This window comes from Limulus polyphemus, unplaced genomic scaffold, assembly GCF_000517525.1.
Source record: "Limulus polyphemus unplaced genomic scaffold, Limulus_polyphemus-2.1.2 Scaffold3371, whole genome shotgun sequence".
In the NCBI taxonomy this organism is placed as follows: Eukaryota; Metazoa; Arthropoda; class Merostomata; order Xiphosura; family Limulidae; genus Limulus; species Limulus polyphemus.
In genome coordinates, this window is record NW_013668981.1 from 16,159 (window position 1) to 23,877 (window position 7,719).

A 7,719-nucleotide genomic window follows, 5' to 3' on the forward strand; every position below is an offset into this window, starting at 1 on the left:
TATATATATATATATATATATACTATTTTTTGCATAAAGGCTTCTTAGGCCTAATAATATAAAAGTACAGTTCTATTTCAGACATGTATCATAATGACAGTATAATGTAAAATAAGAAAATAAAACTGGTTTTGCTTGCTTCAGACGTACATAATTGATTCCAGTGATTCGTTTCGAAAGATGATAAAATGTTCCAAAGAAATAAAACAGAACAAGATGACTACGGTGTATAAAAGTGAGGAATTGACGAACGTAAGGGATAAAGGAAACCATGTTCTGTTGAAGGCAGGATTCACTTGTTGTCCTCTCCAGAACCACGAGGGAAGCTTGTAGTAGATAGTTACTCGAGGAGTGCAACAGAACAGATAATGCTCGTCTCTGTAAGAAACAAAATCTTTTCTTTTCTTAAAAGTTCACAAAACTTTTTTAATCCAAATATTTATAAGCAATGCACCCTAAAATGAAAATTGCCGGTATTTTATAATTATCAAGTAACTAAGGTACCTAAAAACTACCAGACTTAAAACCTAATGCTCTAAGTGGGAGTGGGCCACCCACTTCCAATATTTTGAACCATAGCACACAAATTGTTTGTCTAATGCAAAGGTAACTATGACACACACATCAAACATTTTAACATCTATAGGGTTTTTGAGTCCTTTTTTAACTCACCATACAGTAACCTAAATTAATTTAGGCAGGATATTTCAATTTTTCTTTTGATGACAAAGAAATCTGTACTATATAAGTATAATTACTTTTGTTAGTATTACCTTGACAGTAAGATTGAAACAGTCACCAGTGGTTGTCAAACACAACTCATATGTTCAATTTGAACTTTGGGTTGTACACCCAAGTTCCTCATGAACATTTCACCAAAACTGGCTCAACCTGTTCCTCGCAATAAGACAGTATGACAACCCTACTTTATATATACATAAATAAGTAAAACAGACAATACCTAATTCATAGTAGGATCATACCCGATTGTTTTAAATATCACGAGTTGCTATAAATACAAAACAAAAATTAAAGTTTATTTTTCTTACATACGTTATTATCTTGTGTAAGAAATAAGACCCACGAAAAGTAATAATAGAAAATTAGAAATTTCAACATGAAATACTTGTAAGACATATTAGAACAGCTACACAGCTCTATCAAAGTGCAAGTCTTGGAAGCATATCTCCATAAAAGTGTAAATTTCATAGGCATATTCTTTGAAAAGCATATATTTCAGGAGACTTCTATATTTAAGACCAGGCTACATTCTTGAAAATCTGAGAATAGATACCTCCATAATGCATTATATTTTCATTGAAAAATATTATATAGAAGCTGATAGAAAAAAAATATTCTAAAACTAAAATATACATCTGCTATAAAAGATTAAAAAAAAACAAGTTTTGAAAAAATATTAATCATGAAACATACATATTCAAAAGAAAATCTGACAAACAATAAGTTAACTAATTATTACATTGTTATCAGGTCATATACACTATTTTAATATTACAAAATATGGAAAAAAACAACTTACATTAGTTTTTTTTTCTATCCTTGAAAAATTTACCTTCATTTGATCACTAATTCACATAGTGTCGTGATCATTACTAGAAGCCTTATATGTAGAAAGTAATAAAGATGGTTTGTACTCTTTGATAGCTCAGTGGTAGAGCACTAGACTTGCTTACCAGAAGTCCCAGGTTCATTTACCAGGTTCTTCACATAAAATATTAAATATTGTCCTTTAATTCAAACTGTTTATTCATCGAATGTTGGTTAACATATGTGTGATTTGATGCACTTTTTTTTTTCGTTAACATCTTTAGCAACGTTTTGTGATAAAGAAGCTTGAAACTTCTGAGGTATCACTCCTCCAAATATATCCCTTCAAAATGTCGAGATATTGTCACCAGTGTTGCAAAGTCTCGAGAGAAAAATAAGCAGCACTGCCATTCAAAACAAACAGCACTAACTTTTAAAACTGTTCTTTATGGCTTACCCTGAAAATGGTGGGTCGGAAAGTTCCCAATTGTAAGTGAATTCAACGGAAGAGGAGTGGGGATAAGGTGATTCTAAAGTTGTAATGATGTACAACCTATTCATTGAAACCACTCCTACTACTAATTAACTGTGTATTGAAGTCAGCTACTACAAAAAAGTCCAAATAAGCAACTTCAGAATAAAACAAGCCCAAAAATCTGAAGCCTGCGATTCTAAAAAAATAAAATTTACTTAAAAAAAAAAAAAGTCCTGGAGCACCCACAGAATAGGACTTATAAAGCACTTCATTAGTCTCGTGACTCAATCTTATAACGAAAACTATAATATAAAACATAAATATACACAGAAGGAAAAAGAAAGGAATAAATAAAAGATAAGTATATAACTTCTGTTGTAATACACTTACCCACCAGGATGGAATTCTTCTCAGACTTCCATCAACCTGAACTATATGAACATACTCTTCACCTAAGGTCTGGAGTCCTGAAAAAAAGAACAAAATCAGAGAACCACATACAGTGGTAGAAAGAACATGTAATAAAATGGGCAATTTGGAGCCAAGAAATATCATGTAATACAGAACGGTGCAAACTGAAAATTTATTTAAATATTTCCTTTTCAAAATTAAAACTTAAAATTTGAATAATAAACTAACTTTCATGCTCAGTTTATTAATATATATTGATAATAAAGTTAATTAAGTTTTGAATGTAACTCTGTAAAAGGCCAAGACATACTCACATTGACCCAACTCAATGTCAGAGGGTTAACAAGTATTCTTTTCAGGCAAATAAAATCTTTTAGAAATAAGTAGCTAGGTTACTCTGAAAAAACTCGTGCAGTAGTAAAAGTTTGAAATGTAATTAACTTGGTTCATCATAATAAAAATTAATTTAGATAATTTCTACTGAAAAAATAGCTTTTTGTAGATGATATTCTCCAATTACGAGATAAATACATTTTATATACACGTATATAATTTAACACCTACATACATAGATCTTGAGGTGTAATATAATGTTTTCATTGTCAACTGTAGGCACAGTATCAGCATGTAAACAAATACCCAAATTAACACAGATATTACATATTCACTAAATGAACAGTTAGATTAAACTTACCAGCCAGTGTTGTGATTCCAAAGTAGGTCAAAGTTGACAACACATCTAGCTCCTTTCTCCATTTTAACCAATTGGAAATTCCTTTAATTACAAAAACAAAAGTATGACACTGTCCAAGAAGTGTTACTTTAAAGTTTTATAGTTTAAATTTCTCTGCAATTTTGTATGTTTGTTGAATTTTCGTGAATAGCTACTCCAGGGTTATCTGCACCAGCTATTCCTAATTTCGAAGCAACAGACTAGAGGAAATGCAGCTAATCAACACCACCTACTGCCAGCTCATGGGCTACTCTAATATACTCTACATTTTTATATTAAAACCCACAGCATGCACAAGTTTAACATAAAACCTGATATACTGACAAGTATAGTAAATGTTTAATTCCCCTTTACCAAATGAGGTCACATTTAAAAATAATATTTGAATAACAAACAATATTTTTTTACTTCACTGTTGAACCAGAACATGATTCAAAACTGTCAGTGCAACAAAGTTTAATAGATCACAAACAATGTGCTTTTCAAGTAGTTCAGGAGCACAGGCAGCACTCAGTGGCATAACAAAAGGTGGGCCCTCCTGCACAAAAAGTAACTGGGCTTGCTACATTTACTTCCCTATAACTGTAGTTACAATTCTGGCTGATTGATATCATTAACATAACTGAAAATTCAAATTGAACCAAACTTGAAATTGCATCTAGTTTGTATTTTCGAATTACGAGTATATCAGATTTATGTTGTACTTCCACTATTATAGTACAGACCACTAACCGAGGCACTGTCTCTGTCCTCTCTCTAAATATCTGTACTACACCAGAATAATACAACCCCCTCCTTTAGTCTCTCCCCTTTGTCACCATTTCTTACTCTTTGGGCCTCCTTTTGACTTGAAGAACCCCCCCCCCACACACACTGCAGGGGCATACTTACACCATTACCAGCACTACATAGTGGGATGAGGGCTCTTTTTCAAAAACAAGATAAGAACATTTTCTTTTATACAAAGAACTTAAATAATCGGCATGAAAGCATTTATTAAAACAACAAAACAAGACAGTGAACTATTAAGAATATTGGAAGAGTCTTTCTTCATCAAACTGGGAATTTCCACATCTACATCTTCAAGTTTCAGGATCTTCAAACAAGTTCTTAGTACAAAGGATTAACTTCAACGAGGAATAACAGTGGTAACATTTTGATTACTAAGACGATTAGAAAAATTGAACACGCCAATTCTGGTTAGTTGATTATTTTTGTATCAATAAATTTTATTGTATTTTCAACTAATAAATGCTTGTAGGTAATGGATCATGTTCCATTAATTGCCCAGCTCTAAACAAGTCTGAAGGTAAAGCCTTAAATCCATAGTAGTTGGTGTATTATTCCTTTTGTCCTCCAACTCCAAGCTGTTTAATTTATTTTGCACCAACTGTGTGGCTCACTTTTCAGGCTTTAGGTAAAACTTATTTTCAACAAAACTGCACTTTAACTCATAGATCCTTAGAACAAATTTTATTTCAGTATTTCTAGCTAAAAGCTTAAGAAAATAACACAATTATTAAACAAAAGGTTGGATGCTGCCCACTCACAATTGTTTGAGGAAATACCATTTTTCATACTCCTATTTGCACTGTTATTTATAATGCTGGGCAATTAACCGAGAACGATTCATTACCAATGAGCACTGATTATTAGTCACCTAATATAATCAATTAATCTAAGTTATGGTTAAATATATAAATTCCATGAAAATAATTCATTAATCGAAATTAATGTTTCAAATCGTTACGGTTTTCTGTCATCCCAAATATTCAAGTAATCAAATATGATTACGATTTTTCATTATTATTTTTTAATTGATTCAAGATTGTTCAGCTTCATTGATTAGTGCCACGACTCACAAAAATAAACAAATAATCAAAACTGGTGTTTCTGATTATTACTGTTTTTGAGTCTCATATGAGAATAATTGATCAGTTGAATGTGATCGACTAACGAGCCCGACAATTAATTGATCAGCGAATTTCGCTAGTCAAACTATTCACTCAGCTCTAGTTTTGAATAGTAGTTTTTAGACAATTTAAATTCTGCTATTTCACCACTGCTTTGCAACTCGCTTTTCCTGCAGGAATCTAACCCTGAAGAAAATTATACCATTGCTTTTTACTTTACCTGCTATCCTTTGAACAAGCTCGGCTAATTCACCTTGCAGTTGCTGGATGTACTGTTCGTCTTTCTGGGATGATCTTAATATCTCAGCTGATCCTGCTGAAGTGAAGGCATTCATTTTCTAAAACAAATAAAAGTTATTAAAATATAATTTTTTAGTATTTATTTTTTAAAGTTTTTAACCCTAAAACTTTCTATCAAGAAGAAAATTACTAATTTATTGGTAAAATGCTTTCTGTTTTACCACAAGATGTCACAAAATTAACAGTTTTGCCCCATAAGAAAACATTTTTCCCCCAAAATTTTGATATAAGGCTTAAATCTCATAGATGAGAAGTGACATCACTGAGCTCTCAGAAGAATAATGAGTGATTCAAACATGTTTCTTTATCACTGAGTAGGAAGAGTTTCCTTGTATATTAGCCCTGTACTGAAGTAAACAAACACAGTAAAACCTAATCCACAACATAACAGAACCTACAGACAACATAGGACCATTTGGACTTTCAGGACTGTCCTTACATGCCCACCCTTAAGAAAATTTAAAACATTTTTAAACACACCCTCTATTTACCAAGAAGTCTTCCATTTTCATCTTAAACTCATGTAATGTGCTGACCTCCACTGTTAGAAATATAAATATGTCTTAAGTAGAGCCCAGTCTGTCTTTTCCAAATCTTACACCTGTGTTTTCTCATCCTTGTACTTACAAAAAAAAAAAGGTTAAAACGAATTTTTTTTTAACTCTTTATTCACACTTTCTTAAACCTGAAATACATAAAAGTGTTGAACTTATTTATCAATAAGCACACTCCTCTTTCTGCTTAACACTAATGTTTTATCATGAAAGAACTAATTAATCCTTTACAAAAGTCCATACTCTTCTTGGGTCACTTTATAAACCTCCAAATAATGATTCATTTTCTAAATTCTAAAAATCCATGAGTGAAAGCATAGGAGACCACGTTATGTCAACAATACTACACCTGCCATATCCAGTGCCAATGAATCGTTTTGGCCAATATCAGGGTTCATCAGGCAAACTGGATCGTGTTCTTATCTTCAATCATTAATGTATATCAGGTCCTTCTGAATTTAATTTCAAGAAACATTTTTCAAAGATTCTGCTATAATGTGTCACTTTATTTCTAGCCTCAATAATTGTTTTAATTTTCATCTCTTTAAAGTATAATTTTGATAACTTTAGCTTCATTTTAATTTTAAATGTTAAGTAAACTAAGTTTCATAAATGTTCATAAAAAAATCAATGTGTTACAAAAGTATTTGTGCTCAAGATATGTCTGTGAATTGCTGACATCAGTCTGATTCAGACTCAGGTGAGTTGGAGTACTAAATCAACAATGAAGGGTAAAACAAATAGTTGGTACTCTATAAAAGGTTGTGGCACATAAATCTGACCTTCATCCACGCACATAAAGTTAATTTGAAGTTTACTTTACAAATTATACTTTTATTTTTAAGTTTTAAAACTAAACTATATATATATTATAGAATACATACTATAGACTATTATATTATTAACCAAAAAACTGTATTTTGACTGCACTTTTTATTAATAATTTTCAACGAGTGAAATATCTAATTTGAAACAACTTGCATCCACGAAATTACAAAATCAACTAGAAGTTCATTTAATTCCAATAAAAAAAAATAATAATAATATTAGCAATAATTGGATATATTCAATTACTTAATGAATTAGGCCTACGATCAAGGTAGTATGGATGATGGAAAAAAAGTGTTGCTTTTCTAAAGAAAATACAGGTTTTGATAATTTTGTTTAAAAATCATTTTAACAAAAACTATTTTGGACAACTTAAAGTCCAAAAATTAGAGTGAATAGCCCTAACTTAGTTTATCGCATAGTGTGGTAAACATATTTACAAGAAGAAAGTACACAAACGTCGACAGCGATCCTAGCGACTACAGTAAAAATAACGTAGTGGGTCAAACTAAAAAGAATGCTGTATGTCTGTCAACATCGTGTTCGTACTTTTAATAGAAAATTAGTGCGAAATTATCATTAATTTGCTAACATATCTTATAATATTAAAATTTCATCAGTATAGTTTTTAAACAGAGAAAACTGTTTACGAACAAAATATTAACGTAAAAATTGGTTGGTGGTGTTGTTGCGAACCAAAATGTAAAAATAGGAATACGAAGAGTAAAACGCCTGGTAATAACACTACGTAAGAGTGATACAGGTTTCTGAATGATAAGGCAATACGTAGTTTGTAGGTTCACGAAAAAAGACCCAATTTCTTTCTTAAATTACAAATAGCACAAAAATACGCTCAGCACATTTCAAACCCAATAATTTAATAACATCAATACAAGTTCTTTGACTGATCAGTGTATAAACATGAGGTAGCAACTTCTAGCTGTGACGTCATTATAC

General features: G+C 31.2%; 1 protein-coding gene across 3 annotated transcripts in view; it reads right to left on the reverse strand.

Moving 5' to 3' along the window:
* Positions 1–7,249, reverse strand: part of LOC106469238 (peroxisome biogenesis factor 10-like) — a 10,642-nt gene extending 3,393 nt beyond the window's left edge. The window contains exons 1-6 of one of the 3 annotated variants that reach the window (XM_022397695.1): positions 7,009–7,249; positions 6,284–6,386; positions 5,301–5,418; positions 3,129–3,209; positions 2,414–2,490; positions 151–378 (exon numbers count right to left, since the gene is read on the reverse strand). In XM_022397695.1, the coding sequence (XP_022253403.1) occupies positions 151–378; positions 2,414–2,490; positions 3,129–3,209; positions 5,301–5,415 (501 nt within the window). In that variant the 5' untranslated portion in view covers positions 5,416–5,418; positions 6,284–6,386; positions 7,009–7,249. The remainder of the gene's footprint in view (positions 1–150; positions 379–2,413; positions 2,491–3,128; positions 3,210–5,300; positions 5,419–6,283; positions 6,387–7,008) is intronic. The other 2 variants (XM_022397694.1, XM_013929709.2) reach the window with 2 other exon arrangements.
* Positions 7,250–7,719: the final 470 nt, after the last annotated feature.